Source organism: Musca autumnalis, unplaced genomic scaffold, assembly GCF_047663935.1.
Source record: "Musca autumnalis isolate F117 unplaced genomic scaffold, ASM4766393v1 scaffold_1, whole genome shotgun sequence".
NCBI lineage: Eukaryota > Metazoa > Arthropoda > Insecta > Diptera > Muscidae > Musca > Musca autumnalis.
In genome coordinates, this window is record NW_027411644.1 from 142,789,769 (window position 1) to 142,807,654 (window position 17,886).

Below are 17,886 nucleotides of genomic sequence, written 5' to 3' on the forward strand. Positions count from 1 at the left end.
ATATGTTCTTGCCCCTGAAAAAACGTTTACCGTCGTACCTGAGGCATTGAGTGCAAGTTGTTTCAACAAAAATCAAAGTGATTCGAGAGCAGATATTAAAGTGAACTTTTTCGAAATTTTGTGTTGGAGGTACCCGAAGAAGTGGGCAAATACAGTCCATATTCGAACCTGATCTATATCTGGTAGATATATTAGGATGTGTTAAGTATCGACCAAATCGGTAACTCCCTTCATTAGTTATCGTGCGCACAATTTTTCCCAACATTTTTGAACTTTTGTGGGGGAGGTACATGAAGGAGCGGACCGATATACCTTATCTTAGAAATTAAACTAAGTTTGCACAAAATAATACGAAGGCCATATTTTTGACCGAAACGGCAGATCCGTCCGGGAGCAATCTTGCGCCCCAACCACTACACACGGCGTCAAAGGTTTTTTCTTTTGCATATTTCAGACTATTTTCTCAGGAAGTATGGACTTGCCCCTGATTAAACTTGTACCGCCGAATTGGGGGCCGAGAATACAAGTTGTTACAACAAAAATCAAAACGATTCGAAAGCAGGTCCTTAACTAGACTTTTCCGAAATTTAGTGTGGGAGGTACTCGAAGGCGTGGACCGATTGAGTCCACATTGGAACCTTATCTATGTTTGGTAGAAATTTCACGATGTGCAAAGTATGGACCAAATCGGTTACTCCCTTCAAGAGTTATCGTGCGCACAAATTTTCCGAACATTTTCGAACTTTTGCGGAGGACGTACCGGAAGGAGTTGCTTAGAAAACCACCATGTGCCTGCCTCGAACACCTTCGTTGGTAATCGTGTATCTGACATAATAGACAAAGTTGGAACATCGAATTGGAGCCATGTGGATTCATCTGACATCCCAACTAGACCTACAAACCAATAACTTATGGTGGCACGGACCTCAATGGCTACGAGAACCAAGAACTTGCTGGAAACAGCCTTAAGAAGTTGATCACACTCTATTGAAACAAAAGCATGTAAGACACTTATAGTCCCCTCAATTGAAGACATAATAGAAACGGATTCCTTAAAAAGTTTCTCAACCATATCAAAGGCATATAGATCTTTTGCATATGTTTCTAGGACTATTCGTATAGCACACCAAATAAGACGTCAACCTCATGTACGTTCTGAAGATGTACTTGCAGAAGAAGTAAAAATTTGCAAATTCAAGGTCATTGTGCATACTCAATCTCACTATTTTCATGAAGAATATACTTTAGTATCCCAAGACGAAAACTTCCTCAAATGAGTCTACTTTTGACATTGAATCCCTATATTGATACTAATGGAATCATGAGAGCAAATGGATGTCTCAGTAACTCTCCCATATGAATGACAGACATCCAATCCTGTTACCTCATTATGCCAAGCTTTCACGCCTTATATTTGAGCATGCGCCTAAAAATTACCTTACATGGAGGAAGTCAACTACTGACTTAAACCCCTTATTATGGTCATAAGTCATTGTAGGTCATAAATCAATCTTATATAAAAAGCATACTCAAAACTATATCATGTTATCATTGCCTCCAGAACGCACCTAGTTCACTGGACCTTTCTTGAATACCGGAGTGAACTTTGCTCAACCGTTTAGAATTCGAAGTTTTACAGGACGAGCATGCTTAGTAACCAAGGATTACGTATGCTTTTCCACCAAGGCGGTGCACTTAGAAGTAAGCAGTGACCTCTCAGCTCAAGCTTTCCTAGGTACCTTTTCACGATTCTTTGACAGGCGAGGATGTCCCGCAAAAGTGTTCTCGCATAACGGAATATATGCTCAGGAGGGACCGAATAGAGTTTTTCAGACTTATACAGACCTCCCGCACTCAACAATATTTTCATCAGAATTTAGAGTGGAACTCACATGGGCGGATTGTGGGTGTAAAATCCTTGCATCTTAAAGAAGTTGTTCCCAACATGACCTTTACTTTTAAGGATTAATCTACCATTCTGACTAGACTAGATTCTTGTCAAAACTCTGAACCTCTTTGTCCGGCAAGTGACGGTCCAAATGGCCTCTCACGGACATTACTGAAGAAAACATATCCTTAGCTAATCATTGGAAACGGTAACAAGACAATATACGACCAAATGACCTCATAATTATAAAAGGTAGCCGCTCCCCTGGAAGTGAATGGAAGTTTGGGCGAATTGTTAATTTACATCCAGGGTCAGATCAAAATGCTTGATTAGTTGGAGTCATTCGACGTCCAATTACTAAATTGATTCCACTGCTCACTAAATTCTTTATATCGTGTACCTCGTTAACTCTAAAATCTTTGCCGGTCATGGCTGACAAACTTTCTGGAGATTTCAGGACAAAATGTTGGGTCTCCTCGTGGAAACTTTATAAACACATGTCCAATCTTTCTTGGTCTATGACCTGATGAACGTTTCGAGGTCTTCTGCGAAAACTTATATTGCCTTAACTGCTTAGCATGCTCGCACACTGGAGTACGATGTCCAACAACATTATCCTGCCAAGTCTGCGGCGAGCGACGACAAAGCCGCCCCACTGAAAGATCTCCACCGCAAGTCTTCCGACAGACTTCTAAAAATCTTCAATTCCGATCAAAATCTTCAATTGGACCTACACGGGGTCGAATGAAGGCACCCCGATTCATATTAGCTCAATGGTATTGAACCTACTTTTTATCGCCGGTAAACAGGTGAGGCTTTTTATGTTCCTAGGTCCTTAAGGCCTGGGTACATAAATAGGCTCGTCTGCTTATCTTTCTTGCCTGCTTCCTTTCTGACATAATAAAAATAATAGAATAAAGAAGAAAAAGGGCAAACTAGGCTCGGCATTCTTTTATTTTTATTATGTCAGATATGAAGCAGACAAGCAGGCCTTTATGATACCACTTTACCGAGAAGCTTTACATGGCTGATATACTAAGGAAATGTCGCCAACATTACTGAGAGGTATTTTGACACCGTTGAAAATTTTGATGTTGCCTGGCCGGGTAATCTACCCCACGACTTTGTGAAATAAAAGAGTAGTATTTTAAAAAACATAAACTAAAATCGCAGTGGACCTTTTGTTTATTTAACACAAAGTGGTAAAATCAAAACCCTTGCGCAAACAGTTACGTTAAACTATACGTTACAATAAATGGATTCAAATATAAATTATACTTAAAACAAATGTTCCGCTACAATTTTAATTTTTTGAACAATCATTGTAATTTAACATAAAATAAACGCTTAAGATATCGCGATTTGGCTAACATTTTGTATAAGGCATATGTAGAATTTTCCGATACTGAAGAATAGCTTATTTCAGAATGATTTCCTGTCGTTGTGAAACAAATAAAAGAAATAACTGCAATGGAAAACTTGCATGCAATCGGTGTAGGAACTGTTTAACGGGCCTTGCATTTGACAAAAGCAATTATTAATTTCTATAATGTTTTTACATAGTTTGGCCTGCTATCTCAAGCTCAATATGTGGGTAGATCTACAGACGTAATACAATCACACCTTACCAAATCAGTAGTGCGATTATGTAACTCCTTAACGACAGAATTAACAACGAATGTCGGTAGTTAACGATATTCGGTAAGTGCTATTCTGTAACCAGTTTTAACGATTTTTGTCGGTAAATTTTGTCGTTAATTACCGAAAATTATTGTTAAGTTAACAACCAAAAAAAAAAAAATAGTCGTTAAGTCTTAACGACAGTACATTATTGCTGTATTTTGATGATTTCATTTAACAACGGCGTTTTTATATGAACATATATGAAGATAATAAAGAGGGCACACAAGGTAAATTCCGCCCTATTGAGAAAAATCTTCTTAAGGCATTTACATCAGTGTTAAGTGTGTAGAATAGCATGGGGCAGCTTCGCCACTGTTGTGCTTTTGACAGCGCCGATTTTATCGATTAACCCATAACTTTCCTTTGGACCACCTTTATGTAGCATTAATTAAATCGGCGCTGGCGAAGGCGCAACAGTGGCGAAGCTGCCCCTATGCTACCCTAGGTATGAAGACTGCGCTAACCTTTGTTTTAATAATTAAAGAGGAAAAACGTTAGCTAATGCTTCAAAAGAACTCAAGTGTGGTACTGCTATGTAAAACCTATACCAATGTCTTTAACACTATCTTTCTAAGAGGCTTTCGTTGGCTTTAATTTAGCATTGAGGCCAACACGTGAATAGTATTACTATAAACTACTTTGTTCTGTGATAATCTTATAGATTTGAACTCAGCATCACTAACAATCAGAATGCTAAAAATGGCGTATAAGCTTGGATTTTCGAACTTTTCATACTCTCCGCTATGAGAAATTTAATTTAATGTTGGCCCTGAATTGAATATGTGAATATATAAACTCAAATGACGGTAACGTGGATCCACGATCACTGAAGGGGCTTAAGTCGTGTCAAATATCAAAGCTCAATCATCATATGGCGAAACTAGCTCTTTTTACACTGTTCTGAATTTCCATACAGAGCGCCACAACCCAAAATATGATCCCAACTTTTAATTAAAAAAATACAACTGCGCTTTTAAAAAAGATTAATGATGGTTTTATCATTTTTATTACTTTTAAATCACACACACAATAAAAACATCTTAAGCAATGTTTTGTTACTGGCATCCGTAGTCATCCAAAAGACACACATTTGAGCCACATTCCTTCAAAAATCTTAATTGTTGCCTTCTTAAACGCTTTATGTTTTGTATTCGCGACGAAATAATGTTTTCAGCTTCAAAATATATTTTAATTAATATTAAAATATAATAATTGACATTTTTCTTCACACTGATATTCGTCGGTATGAGGTAACGATTTCTACAATAGGTAACATTAAGTTACAGAATAGCACATTCGTTAACTCAACCGAATATTTTTGTTAACTATCGATGTCGGTTCGTTATTAAAAAAAGTTACAGAATCGCACTACAGTACTGATTTATAAATTGTTATGCATTTGTTCTTGCTGTAATAAAAATAATAATAAAACTATAAAAATTTTAGGCGCTTGCGGACAACCAAAGTTGCTGTCGGAATACAAACGGATGTCATTCCTTCGAAATTGCTTAAAGAAGTCAGTTTGGGAGCTCAAACTGATCTTATTTTACTAAAAGAAGTGGCTATTTTAACCGATGGCTCGTACGCTAAACGGCGAAGTGGTTCTGCTGAATGTAAGTTGTACATGTAATATACATATGTAGATATATAAATATAATATATGTAATACATTTCAGATGTATTGACATATTCCGTTTCCCAAATGACAGAGGAAGTAAAAATGTCAACAGCGTCAACTCAAACATTACTTCCAAGGCTTCCTGGCGATGCTTTTTTAGAAGCGTGTATGGGTCAAATTCGTACTGATCATATTCTACTTAAATGTTGTTCATCGACGGAGCAGCGAATTTTGCATAAACCAATACGAATGCAGAATTCGAAATTCCCTAATAATGAGGAAATCGCGGGAACTATTAAAACATTTCTCAGCGATACCCTACCGCCAATGAGGATAAAGAAACCTGAAAGGGTTACTAACTTTATGTTTAAAACTAGTTTTGCAAAAACTTTGAATCCTACTGAGTTATCATGGAATATAAATTATGATACCGATTTCTTAGATTACTTACAGAAAACATCTACTAAGTTTCAATACTATGGTCAACCGTCTTTTCAAGAAGATACAAACGATATATGGAATGTTGTGGATTCACTTATTAGTGAATCCATTCAATTAGTAAATATAACGGACTTCGCTACGAGATATCACAATAAAGAGTTTCCAAAACCCTCTAAAGTAGCAAATCTAAAATTCCCTGCTGATTATTGGTTACCAATAATTTGTACGGAAGAAACTAATTTATCTAAGCTGAAACGTTCAAAAGGTTTTCAAAAAATACGTGTATAAATACAAACTTTAAAGACAACAAATACGATGAAAAGTATACGATTGTGAAAAAGGTATCCAAATTAGTAAAATTATTTTCAAATGTAAATCCGTTGAAGCCAAGGTTTACCATATTTTAACATGCAAATATAGTAGTATATGTGATAAACCACAACCCCTGGACATCTCTTTTTCACGCAATTCATTTACAATAATATGATTGCGATATATTTTTTGGCCCTTCGGACATATACATAAGTTAATATACATGAGAACATACCGGAGATATGGCAAGTGCATACACCGTCGTTACTGGAAACGTTCACTATTTTATAATGGACAGACTGACCGCATTGGAGACTTATACATACGTACATGTTTCTTCAGAAAATTAAAATTTTGGTATTCAGTGATTTTTACCGTACCGATTTTTACCATATCTACCAATGAAAATGGTATAGCACAAAAACTTCAAGATCCATACATCATTGCAATTTTCATCGACTTAAAAACTGGGAATTTCTCTATCATAATTTCAAAAGAATTCTATCATGATTGTGAATAGGAGGTAAAGTAGATCTTTACAAGCAAACCAAAATAATAAAGGAGCCCTGACGCAACGGACTCCTCGCCGCATCAGAAAGTGCAACCTGGGAAACTAGAAAAACTAAAAACAAACACGACGCGAAATGTTGTCTGTTGCGTTCTTTAAGGGAGACTCTTTATAACATATAATTTGGTTACAACGAAAACTTATAATCTAGCATAGACATAAATAGATGAACATTGATTAATATTCACACTGCACACACAACTGCGCGAGGGCGATAACATACATAAATTAAAACCAACGCCAGTGGGCTCACCCAAAAGTGAAACAACTTTCACTGAAAACGGGCTTTCTATTTTCTGCTTTATATTTAATTATAGAACGCATATCTTATCTACAAAATTCTCCATACTCCCCGCCTTAAAAGATTCTAATCTTTAAACAGTTAGGGCAGGTCCGTCATTGAACACTGTCTTGCTTGGCTATTCATTCATTGGTACCTTTATTGGGCACCTTCGAAATGTAGCCTTCGGTTCACATTCAGAAATGTCGATGTCATCCTTATCACTGCCATACAATACTTTCTCGTAGGCAGCAACTTCGAAATCCAATGAATACTTGATATCCGTTAAATTTTGATATTCGTGCAGCTGTTGTGCCATTTCATCACGGCACTGTTGTAATTCAGCTTCCATATTGGAAATATCAGCAGCACGACGTGTACGTTCTTTTTCGAGCGATTTCAATTTTTGTTTCCGTAGTTTCTCCAACATTTCCCTGTTGAATCCCTATTCTACTGGAAACCTCACTTCATTCTTGACTACATTATACACAGGAATACTCTTATGTTCAATTTTCCTAATCGAGTTACTATGTACCTGATTCATATATAACTTGGGAACCCATTTCCCTTTGATTTCTTTATAATCGTTATTATGTTTACCCTCTTAGGTGGCAAAGTCAATTTCTTCTGATTCTCCACTAAGTCATAACAAATACCAAAAAATTAGCACTTTTTGACAAGATAGCTTTTATCTTTGTTTATCTTATCCTGTGACTCATCCAAAGTTAATTCTATCTGATGACTGACTTCATCTGTTAGAGTTGGAGAACAAATATTTTCATAGCACTCTGGTAAACTTAATTTGTTCACCTCAGCTCCGCAAATTAAAAGAGCACATTCAATGGGTAAATATCTGTCTATCCCCTCAAATGCTTTTTCAATTTCTTTCACAGCATTCCACACTCCTAATGTCAACAATCTGTGATAGTATGGAATTTTCCCATACGATGGAGCTCCTCCTGATTATCTTAAAAAATCCCTTCTTGCTTCCATGAAGGAATTTTCCATTTCTGATCGATTTTCTTAAGTCTCCTTGGCTACACTATTATTTTGAGCTCATTTGTAAATAAATAGACACTATATACTCACCCAACATCCGTTGATGTTTTTTGAATTGTTCAAAATCCATTTTTGTCACTTTATTTTTTAAAATTAAAGGCTTGGTCTAACACTCTCTTTGCTTCTACTGTGCGCCTTTTAACTCACAGGCGGATAACCTCACTAAGATAGCGGATAAATCCAATGCGGTAACTTTTCACTGCTCGCTTATCCCGCTACTAACACTACGCGTAAACTATCACACTTTTCTTTCTTGAAAATGTGAGCCTACAACGTCAATAAGTTACATCAATAGAGGTTGTTGTGAGTTTTATTTTTATTTGATGATTTATTTAATTTGATTTTATTCGACTACAATATTTTTAATTATGTTATGCGAGCAGCGTTGCTGGCTCTTATGTTCTTGACTTGCGACGGCAGAGTGAGTGTTACTTTTTGTTTTGAAAATGTTCTTCCCACCAAACTGCAACATCAGCATTTTCATTGTATTTTACTTCTCGCACCAAACTGCAAGCTCAGCGTCTGGCAATTCAGTTGGTATTTTGTATGTTTATGTGTTAACTCCTCCCTCGTTTAAATGGAGGACGTCCCCGGACTCCCTGAGACCATCAATAATAACTTGAAGATTTTGTCGGCGTTTGGTCTTTTGATGGTTCTGGTAGTTTTTAAGGAAAACATAACATATAATCAAAATGCTATTATGACAATTCCGGATATTACAGTCCAATTTATGAACTGTTTTTCCATGTCGTCAAGGTATTGCAGGTTCTGTGTATTTAACCTTTGCAAATATGGTAATTGATAACGATTCGAGATGGCTGGGACGTGTGGTACAATGTGCGATACCCCCTGAATGGAGTTGTTGAGCGCAAGTTGTCGTGTTTTGTAGTTTTTTACAAAATGTTGTTGTAAGTGTAGCTCTGCAGTTTATGATGGGTATAACTGGTCGCCACATTCAGCTATGTTGTTATTATTGGCAAAGTTAAGGATGGTATCGTTGTGCTGGACTGGATGTATGATAATCCTCTTACAAACTAACTTAACTTTAGGGTATTTAATTACGAAATATAAAAAATTATTATTTAATAGATCTTTAATTTGGGATACTTCCATAATGTCAGTAACCGTAATATTGGTAGAGTGTTCATTTACAATTTTCTCCAAATCATTGGACTCTAGGATTGCCGGATTAATTATTCCGATTTTTGTAAGTGTAACTGATAACATCAGGGTTTCAAGCTCGGCAGTAATGATTCTATTTCGGGAAATCAAAGATTCATATAAACTTTCTGTATTCATTTGTTCTGGTTTTGTGTTTTTTACTAAATTATTAACAGCGTCTGTTAATTCTTTTATTTTTTCCTGCGTCTTTTAATTGATTGTTATTTGCCTATGCTCTGACTCGATGAGCTCTTTTTGCGTAAATTTTATGTAGTTCGAATTAGTGTAGTCGGTAATTTTTGCAGATATCGATACGGCGAGAAGTAGCGTTGTCCAAATCCTAATGATAAAAAAGACAAAATAAACTTTACTTTAATTACCTTAAATTGTCTTTATGGACCACCCTCCCTTTTATTAAGACTGTGGTCCCCAAGTCAGCTTCGACAGTTTCCTCTGTGTACAAATTTGAAATTTTATTTCCTAATCAAAAATTCTATTTTGCCTTGTCTTATTTAACCTTTCCAACTGAACGTTCTGAGCAATTCGGATTTTTGCGCTAATGTCTGTGTTGTGTTCTGACGTCAAAGGATGAATTACATCAATCGGTCGTTTGTTTGTAACGGAATGAATACTTCTGTTGTATTCTATGGCGGCAAGACATACCCAGCAAAATCTTCGATGCCAAGGATGCTATTGAATCATGGGTGCAAGTGATCTGGCATGTCATCTTTTTAGCATTTTCACTCATGAATTTTATATGAGCGTGACCACCATAAGATGACATTCATTTTCGGATCTTAAGATGACATTCATTGTCGGATCCTAAGCATGTCATTTGGACCAATGCTTTGACATGTCATTTTCACCTACCCTTTGGCATGACATTTTCATGTCATGTTTGGAAAATTCTGTATTGAAATATGATTTTCATGACAAACCAAACGCTTTATTAATTCAAACTAATTCATAAAATAACTAGAACTATTTTATCAGCATAAAGTTTACACCCAAAATTTCAATTTTATCACCGCCGCTGCACCTCAACAGAGTTTACTTCTTCCACTCTCAGCCACTGATTTTGTTTCATCTTACAAAAGCTTTTCTATTATCTTCTCATCACCAGTTCAGATTTCGACATGGACTCCAACAGCACTCCTTTAAGAATTTCTAGTTCGTGAACCTACATTTAAATTGTAGTTTTGTAATTTTATAACACAAATTTTGGAAATTTATACTTTGGAAATGTCGGTCGTATTTTGCTTTTTGATAAATTTTGCAATTCGAGACGACATCGTTTGCTATACAAGTCATTTTGGGGAAAAAATGATCTTGCAAAATTTGTTTCACATTTTCTTGTGCGGCTCTATGAGCTCTATTGTGCTTCAAGACAGTAATTTCCTTTTGTTAATTTTTGTTGAAAATGTCAGTCACTATCCGGTCCGTGTAACGGAATGCAGTCGAGGGAAATGTCTCCACTAATTTGTGTTGAATGAATGTCAATATTGGCAACTCGCACAAAATCGCGTTGACTACATCGCTTTTTACCACGTCGCATATTCTCTGAATCAGTTTTTCTCTGTCCGAAAAATACAAAAGATGTCGCGTTTTTTACCGAACATAATGATCGTTCTAACCGAGTCACTTCCACTTTCCTCTATTACTATTTGATTCCGAAAGCAGTTCACTGGCTTGTCAGTTTTTTCGATAGTGTAGGTAAGTGATAACTCACTATGTACCGTGGCAATATCTGAATGTGTGTCGTCATCTAAAGCGTGAATGTGTTGTCGAGACAACGCATCAGCAACATAGTTCTCTTTTCCAGGCATATACAAAATTTTGGCATTATGTTCGTCAGGGAATGCTTTCCAGCGTTTTATCTTGGCGTTCGGATTTCGATCCAAAATGGCAAAACTCAAAGGTTGGTGGTCTGTGAAAATATTTAAAATTTTTACGCCATACAGATAGTTCCTGAGATTCTTCAAAGCCCACACTATTGCCAGAAGTTCTCTTTCGTTTGTTGCAAAATTGTTTTCCTTGTCTTTTAAAGTTCTTGAGATCATGGTTATTGGCTTCCCGTCTTGTGACAAGAAGGCTCCCAAACCAGCAGACGAGGCGTCTGTTGTCAAATCAAAAGGTTTCTTGTAATCTGGGTATTGCAATAACAAATTTTCAGAGGCCAGTATCTCCTTTAGCTTCTCAAATGCTTGCCGCTGTTTTTCGTTAAATTCGACAGGTATTTTCTTTGAACGCCCAGCTCTTACCTTGCCATTATCGCCCTTTAAAATGTCACTTATAGGCTTTGCTATTGAGGCAAAGTCCTTAATGAAACATCTATAATAGCATGCTAATCCAAGGAACGATCTGACGTTGAATAAGGTTGTCGGCATTTCGTAGTTACGAATTGCGTTTACCTTATCAGGGCATGTCTTTATGCCTCCTCGCGAGACTACGAAGCCTAAATACTATACGCTTTCTTTGAAAAATTGTGATTTGTCATGCGAAACTCTCATATTGGCTTCATACAATTTATTCAAGAACCAAGCTACAAGCTTTAAATGATCATGCATATTTTCGGAGAAGATAATTACGTCATCGACGTAAACATAACACGATTTCCCTATTTGTTCTCTGAGCATGGCTCTTTGGAAGATACTGGGAGCATTCTTTAACCCAAAGGGAAGTCTGCAAAATTCATATTTAGCATTCTCTTCCGAGAATGCTGTCTTTACCCTACCTTTTTTAGCAAGTAATATCTGGTGAAAGCCAGATTTTAAATCTAAAGTAGTAAAGTACTGTGCCTTACCTAAATTTGTTGGAATAAAACCACGTTTGGTATTGGGTATTTGTCATCTATTGTATTTTTATTTAGTTTCCTAAAGTCAATTACAAGACGTTTCTTTGTATTTCCTTGTTCATCGGTCCCTTTTTTATCTACAACCCATACAGGGTTATTATAGGGCGACCGAGACGGTCGTATTATACCGTCTCTTAACAAAGCCTGTTATTCAGAATTAACAAAGTCTGATACTCCCATTGGGTATGGATATAATTTTGAATAAATGGGTTCCTCGTTCGCTGTACGAATAGTTGCAACGATGTTGGTGTTGTATGGCAGAGCTTCGTCCGGTTCTGCGAATACTCCTATTCGTTTTTCTAAAATTTTTTGGAATTTTTCTTTTATATCCTGGGGTAGTACAGTGTCGCCGACGCAAGTAAAATTTACATCCGGGCATTTAAAAAATTTTATAGTTTCGGAACCACTCACATTTACTAGTTTTTTGTTTTTTAAGTCAAGTACAGTATCTGTCCGCTTAAGTAGATCTAGACCAATTATACCATCAAATGTTGTCAGGTTTGGTAATAAAAAAAATATGGTATTGGTACCGAAAATATTTAAAATGCACTTTCTGTCCACTGTACTTTACGTGGAATGGTTTATTTACAGGTACAATATTGTTCAATTCATTAAATGGTTTCATATAATTTTTGGATGCTCCCGTGTCAATCAATAATTTAATATTTCTCCCTGCAATTTCCCTTTCTATGAACGGTAGCATGGAGTTATGCCCTAAAAAATTGTGTTCGTCGAATTCCAAAAGCTCGTCATATATTTCTTCAGGCGTAGCTATCTGAACATTTCGGAATTCTTGCTTAGCCTCTTTTAGTTTCCTACTAAAATTTTGCTCATGTACAGGGAGCGCGTTTGCAACTGCGGTTTCTATAACCGCTTTCAACTGTTCCGGTGTCATTGCCATTTTTTGTTTTCAATGTTCGAAAAATCCTCAACAGAACCAAAAATACCGAAACTCAAATTGAAAAGTACCACTTTTTTATCAGTTACAGCTATTTATGTTTTTTATGCTCTTTTTTATAAATAAACACTCTACTTACATTTTTTTAAATTAAATTTAAGATGTTTGTTAACGTTCGCTTTTTTGAGTAGAATGCAAGTTGTTGTTTTCTTTGCTTTGTAAACTCCACGATGATGGTTGTAAATGGTGAGTAAAATTGTCTTTGGGCGGTTTTGTGGGTAGTGTTGGGCGCCAGTTACATCAATAGAGGTTGTTGTGAGTTTTATTTTTATTTGATGATTTATTTAATTTGATTTTATTCGACTACAATATTTTTAATTATGTTATGCGAGCAGCGTTGCTGGCTCTTATGTTCTTGACATGCAACGGCAGAGTGAGTGTTTTTTTAGAATTAAGTTGCCTTGCTCTGTAAAGGAGTTACTTGGTCCATCTCTTGTTCAAGCAAAGAGGTTTAACACCACGACCAATTGTGTAGGCTTGACCTACGTGCCTTGAGTGCTTACACTGACGCTTTTGTCTCTCTCTTTTGCAATGTCATACAGATGTTGGAATTTATATTTTCCTATGAAATCCTCCACTGTTAGGATTCCATTAAAAGAAGGGTATCGCATTCTAATTATATTGAATTTGGAGCAATAGAAAAGTATGTGCGAGACTGTTTCATCTACATTACATTCTTGGCAGATCCCAGAAGGCACGGCATTCATTTTAGCAAGTGTGCTCTTGCTAAAACTATGGTTTGAAAGAACTCTATTGATTACCTTCTGGTCATCCGGATGCAGCTTACTATTTCCAAACCAAGGTATTCTTATTGGATTGGGAAAGATCTTGAAGTAGTGCGAATTCCCTTGACTTGCAATGGCTGTGTATTCAATGGACCATTCATCCCAAATTGAATTTTGAATAATATTGATAGCATCCGCAACTGGCAGCGCCATATCGATTGGGGTACCATTGATTGTCGCATTCTTTGCAGTCTGGTCGACAAGTTCATTTTGTGTAATTTTAGCATGGCCGGGTATAAAGTGTAACCCAACTGTAATCGAGCATGAGTTTGAGATATTAATAAAATCGTTAATCAAGTAATTTTTATGATCTTTTGATTTAACTGCCTGAATTCCACTAAGGCTATCTGATAGTATGGCAATTTTTGTAATGTTGTTTTCTTTGGCAAAGACAATAGCCTTTGAAAAGCGAGGATTTCCGCAGACATGGATGATAATTCATAAGGAGTATAAAAAGACAGGATGGTATTGTTCTGTAAATGCAGGAGTGCAGCACTTGATGTGTTGTTGCCGATGGACCCATCGGTGAAAAAAATATCGTAATTTTGCCTGTGCAGCTCGTCCATTTTTTCGTGAAATAGCTGTTGTATTACCAATGGATTAGCATCTGCTTTTTTGGCGGTTAGTCCATTGAAAAAGTCTGTGTAACGTGGAAATCTGGTGGAAACGTGATTTGAAGATTATATCCGTACAGGAAACACTATCAATTATATTACTATATTTGCTGAGTAACTGTGTGTAGCTGGTGTTGCCGTTATTAACAAATTTTTTGGCATTTTCCAGACCAGGAAGACCATAGGCCTTTGCTTTCACAAGCTCTGTGGCTGTGGCCAGTTCAAACCAGTATCTTGGTGGTAATTCTGCCGCCATATGATAAATAATAGGAACAGTAGTTGACCTGATTAAACCGAGGGCTTTTCTGAGATAACTCTGGATGCATGTTTTTATCCTTTTCTCGGAAGTCTTTGTCAAATTTGAGAAGGAAGCAGATCCGTACTCTATTTTGGCTCTAGCGTAGGATTTATACAAGTTAAGGGCTTTTAAGGTGCAAGTCCGAATTGGCAACCGCTAAGTATACGAAGAAAATTGCAAGCTTTGTCCACCTTGGCCGTGGCTTCGTCCACATGAGCCTTGGCAGACCCACTAGCAGAGATGAAAACACCCAAGTATTTGATGTTTTATTTATTTATTATTTATTTTATTTGTTCGAAAGTATTTACATAGTTTACTTAGAAAACTAATCCTTAAAGAGATGGTTAAAAACAACCTTACATCTATAAGTACATGCTAGTATAATAGATTTTTTTATTTTTACAAAAAGGTATTTGGAGAAGGAAAAATGATAAAAAAACCTTCAATAAAAAAAGGGAGATGACTTTTTAATCATCACTAAACAAATTATTAACAAGATAGTTTTCATTTAAAGAACATTTAACTTTGAAATTTTCTGAAATTGCTTTAATCCTTTGCAAAATAAGATCAGTATCAGATATGTAGTGTAATTGCCTTGTGCTGAAATATCGTGGTAAGTTTAGCATCATTTTCAATATTTTGTTTTGGCATATTTGAATCTTTTTAATGTGTGATTGGGCGCAGTTACCCCATACAGGACATGCATAAACTGCTATTGATTGAAATATTGACTTAAATATACTGATTTTATTTTCCAAGCTTAAATCTGATTTGCGGTTAATTAAAGGATACAGTAACTTAATCGCTATATTCATTTTTTTAATTGTATATGAGACATGGTCATTGAAGGTTAATCGGGAATTTAAGATAACTCCGAGATATTTTACTGATTTTGACCACTCTATACTATTGCCAAACATTGTTAAGTTCGTCTGTGGAGTGAAACACGTCTTTCTGTTTTTAGTAAAAAATATTGCTTGAGATTTATTTGCATTTATTTTTATTTTCCATTTAAGTGAGTAGTCAACAATTTTATTTAGTGCACATTGCATATTAGAGAGAATATCATGGGCAACTAATCCAGAGCAAAATATCGCAGAATCATCTGCAAAAAAAGCATATTCACAAGATTCAGATTTTGGAAAATCAGAGGTATATATGAGGTAGAGTAGAGGCCCTAAAACAGACCCCTGAGGAACGCCTGCTGGAATATTCACAAACTCTGAAACTTCTTGATCTACTTGGACACAAAAGGATCTATTATTTAAAAAAGATTGAACAAGTTTGATCAGATACTTGGGAAATTTAAACTTTATGAGTTTATATATTATCCCGCTGTGCCATACAGTATCGAAGGCTTTTTCAACATCGAGTAATACCATTGATGTTGATCGTTTTAGTTGAAACTGCTTTTTTACGTAGTTTGTAATTCTTTTAACCTGGTGTGTGGTGCTATGAGTCGGTCTGAAACCGAATTGTTCATCAGGTAGAATTTTTAGTTCTTGGACATTAGTCCAAATCTGGTCTTTTATCAATCTCTCAAAAATTTTACTAAGATTGCTTAGCAGACTTATAGGTCTATAACTACTTGCCGAATCTGGGGGTTTACCGGGTTTTTGAATAGGAATAACTTTGGCTTTACGCCAAGCCGAAGGAAAATATTGAAGCCGCATACAGCTGCAAAAGAGATCTCTTACGTAAATCAACACTGGGTCGGAGAATTTTTTAAGAAAAGGTTTTTTATGTTGTCTATACCACACGATTTTTTTGTTTTTATGCTTTTGATAATGTTCTTTATGGATGAAAGATTAATATTACAGTCGGGTGTTTCATAAACGGAGCTGTTGAAAGTAGCAAGGGTTTCCAAAACATTATCTTCCGTAATTTGACACTTAATGTGTTCAGAACTTTTGTGATTTTTTAGAAATTGTTGGGCAAATATCTGACTTTTTGATACATATGCGGAATCGTTAAAATCAGGGTTTGATATGGGCGGAATGGTTTGCTTCTTCTTCCTTATAATTTTTGAAATTTTCCAAAAAGGTTTGGATCTGGTGTCCAATTCTTTCAACGTCTTGTTCCACATATTATTTCTAAAACAGGATATTTCATATTTAACCAAGCGATCATATTGTTTATAAATATTAAAATCAATTCTATGACGATATCGACGCCACTGCTGTCTAAAGTAGTTTCTTTTCTTTATTGATTCTAAAATGTACGTTGGTAGACATATGTTCCTGGTATGTACAGGCTTCTTAGGGGTGGATACATCTACGGCAGATAATACAGCATTTGATAAATTTTCCAATCGCGTATCAATGTCCTCTATGGAGGTTAATTCGTCATTGAAAGGACTTGTTTGACTTATAGAGTTTATAATATGATCATTAAATCTAGACCAATTTGTTTTAGAATAATCATACATAAAATCTTTATGTCTACATACGGAATGTGGTAGAAGGGAAAATAAAACAGGTAAATGATCAGAGTTTAAAGCATTTACAACTATAGGCTGGCTTATTTGTTGAGAAGAATTCGTAAGAACCAAATCAATGGTAGATGGTCTATATCTAGAAGTACTAGGAATGTGAGTATGTGTACTAGGAAAGTGAATAGAAAAAGGAAGAAAATGCGAGAGGTCACATAATATGTTTCCCCAAGAATTTCCTCTAAAACAGCCCCAGTCTCGGTGTTTGCTGTTTAAATCCCCACAAATCACATAATTTCCATTGACACTCAATAACTTACGTAAATCACTTTTGAAATCAGATCGCGATAAATTATTTGAACGTCCACCTGGAAAATAAACTCCAATAATTTTCACAAGTTCATTTTCATTAACAAATAATTCGATTACAACATTTTCAATTAGTTTGGTCTTAACGTTCATTAACCGACGTACTTTTACACTTTTATGAACACAGATGGCAACACCGCCACCTCTTCGATTTAGCCTATCACTGCGAAAACATTTAAATAGAGAGTGATTAAATTTATCTTTAGTATCAAGCCATGTCTCAGATACAACGCAAACATCTATCTTTTTTTCCACTAGAAAATCAAAGAATTCATATTTTTTATCGTGAATGCTTCTTGCATTCCATAACATCAAATTAAGTTTTGAATCCATATTATACATTATTAGAATAAAGATATTTGATTGCTAATTGAGCAATAACATTGAATTGTTGAGATTTGGTTTTACATTCTCTTAATTGAGTTATTATATCTAAGGTTAGTTGAGAAATTTCACTTTCTGTAAATAAATCATCATTTTGTTGTAACGTAGAACTGTAAGTACCAATGTTAGAAGATTTGTTTATAGTTGTTGCGTTTGACGAAAAGGAATTTTGTTGATGTTGTT

The 17,886-nt window shown here is 35.7% G+C and overlaps 1 protein-coding gene across 2 annotated transcripts in view; it reads left to right on the forward strand.

The window, feature by feature from the left end:
• The window catches only part of LOC141387172 (uncharacterized), a 141,951-nt gene that overhangs the window by 65,243 nt on the left and 58,822 nt on the right, over positions 1 to 17,886 (forward strand). Inside the window, exons 3-4 of one of the 2 annotated variants that reach the window (XM_073956429.1) lie at positions 5,018 to 5,184; positions 5,248 to 5,938. The exons of the other annotated variant lie outside the window; for it this stretch is intronic. Of the exons in view, the coding sequence (XP_073812530.1) occupies positions 5,018 to 5,184; positions 5,248 to 5,918 (838 nt within the window). The 3' untranslated portion in view covers positions 5,919 to 5,938. Of the gene's footprint in view, positions 1 to 5,017; positions 5,185 to 5,247; positions 5,939 to 17,886 lie in introns of those variants that run through there. 2 annotated transcript variants of the gene reach the window in all.